Here is a 1,503-nt window from a genome sequence, read left to right as displayed (position 1 = left end):
GAGAGAGAGAGAGAGGGAGAGGGAGAGAGAGAGGGAGAGGGAGAGAGAGAGAGAGAGAGAGAGAGAGAGAGAGAGAGAGAGAGAAAGGAAGAGGCGGTGACGCACCATCTGGCGCGCCGTCACACACAACCAGATCGGCCAATCCCTTGTCCGCCACGGTAGGCCCCGAGTCTTCGTCCATCGGGGCGGCCTGAGTCGGATCCGTCGGCCGACTAAGGGCCTCATGCACTTGGCGAATGGTGTCCGGGTGGGTGATGTCTGCCTGGATCAAGTGAACGCCCTTCAGGGGAGCGATGGGCTGCAAATCAATCGAGACAATGGCCGCATCGGAGCTGGAGTTGCGTGTGCATGGGGGGAGCGGGGGGGGGGGGGGGGTAGGGGCAGATGTAAGTGCCTTGGCCCGGCGCAAGAATCATCCTGAATGCGTGGGAGGGGCGCGCGTCCATACCAAAGTTCACGACGCAACACTTGACTCCAGGACCCGGGGGCCGCGCACAGGTCCACCGCCCGAGTAACACCTTGAAGAGCAGAAGAGAAGAGGCCTCGGTGAGTGAGGAGCCAAGTGGCAAAGAGAAAGGCAGAGGGCAGGGAGAAGGCATCGCACCATCAAAGATCCGATAGTGCTCGGCGATCTGAAGAAGCTTGAAGGCTGACCGAGCCCGCCAGCGCTCGGCCTTGGCCTGGCGGTAGAAGTGATCTCGCGAGTCGAGAGTGAAGCGACCCTTCATGACGATGTATCGCAGGAGCAGGAGCAGTGGGGGGGGGAGGAAAAGGGAGGGAGGATGTCTGTGTGTGTATGTGTGTTCGGAAAGGCAAGCGCGTCCAGCCCAGTGTCTTTTGTTTTTCCGATTTGTCGCTCGGAAATGAGGCGAGAGCGTGGTCAAGATCGTGGAGCGGGCCCGTTGATCACGCCACATATCACACCCGGGATCCATTAACTGAGTATTCTCTCGAGTAACCGAGATCGGGCTGCACGCGCGCTCGGGCGAGGTCGAGGGAGGGTCATTGCCCGGGCCCCCGGAAATGCCGACGGTAAAGCATGCGGCGGGGCAGGGTCGGCTGGGCGTGCGCGCGCGCGCGCGCAGGGGCCACCAGGGGTCATTTTTATGGGCGGCCCGGTGCCGACGTGCCGGCGCACGTACCACGGCGGGGTCGCAACCGTCGGGGGGTGCCCCACCTGTTCGCCCGGGGCCCCGAGCTGCGGAGTTACCGCCTGGCGGGGGGGGGGGGGGGGGGAGGGAAAAAGACACAAACAGGAGAGAGAAAAAAAGAGAGCACCACGGAAAGGACCCGAGGGAGGGAAAAGAAAGGGGAAGAAGGTTGTGAATTTGCCACTCCTGCCTCTTCTGGAAGTGTGGACCGCGTCATCGGGATCCTAGGCCCATCCCGCGCTGGAGGACAGTTGACACTCCGGCCTCCAGGGGGACGTGGGCCAGAGTGCTTCCAGCTGGCCGGGGCGTGGGAGGACGGCCAGCTGGTGGGCGGGGGGGGGGGGGGGGGGGG

General features: G+C 63.6%; 1 protein-coding gene across 1 annotated transcript in view; it reads right to left on the bottom strand.

The window, feature by feature from the left end:
* Positions 1 to 791, bottom strand: part of H696_00276 (ribosomal RNA large subunit methyltransferase J) — a 6,042-nt gene extending 5,251 nt beyond the window's left edge. The window contains exons 1-3 of the mRNA XM_009494123.1: positions 605 to 791; positions 449 to 518; positions 106 to 332 (exon numbers count right to left, since the gene is read on the bottom strand). Coding sequence (XP_009492398.1) covers positions 106 to 332; positions 449 to 518; positions 605 to 728 — 421 coding nt within the window. The 5' untranslated portion in view covers positions 729 to 791. The remainder of the gene's footprint in view (positions 1 to 105; positions 333 to 448; positions 519 to 604) is intronic.
* Positions 792 to 1,503: the final 712 nt, after the last annotated feature.

Source organism: Fonticula alba (assembly GCF_000388065.1).
Source record: "Fonticula alba strain ATCC 38817 unplaced genomic scaffold supercont2.1, whole genome shotgun sequence".
NCBI lineage: Eukaryota > Rotosphaerida > Fonticulaceae > Fonticula > Fonticula alba.
Note: the sequence above shows the minus strand (reverse complement) of the source record. Positions and strands in the feature narration are given on the sequence as shown.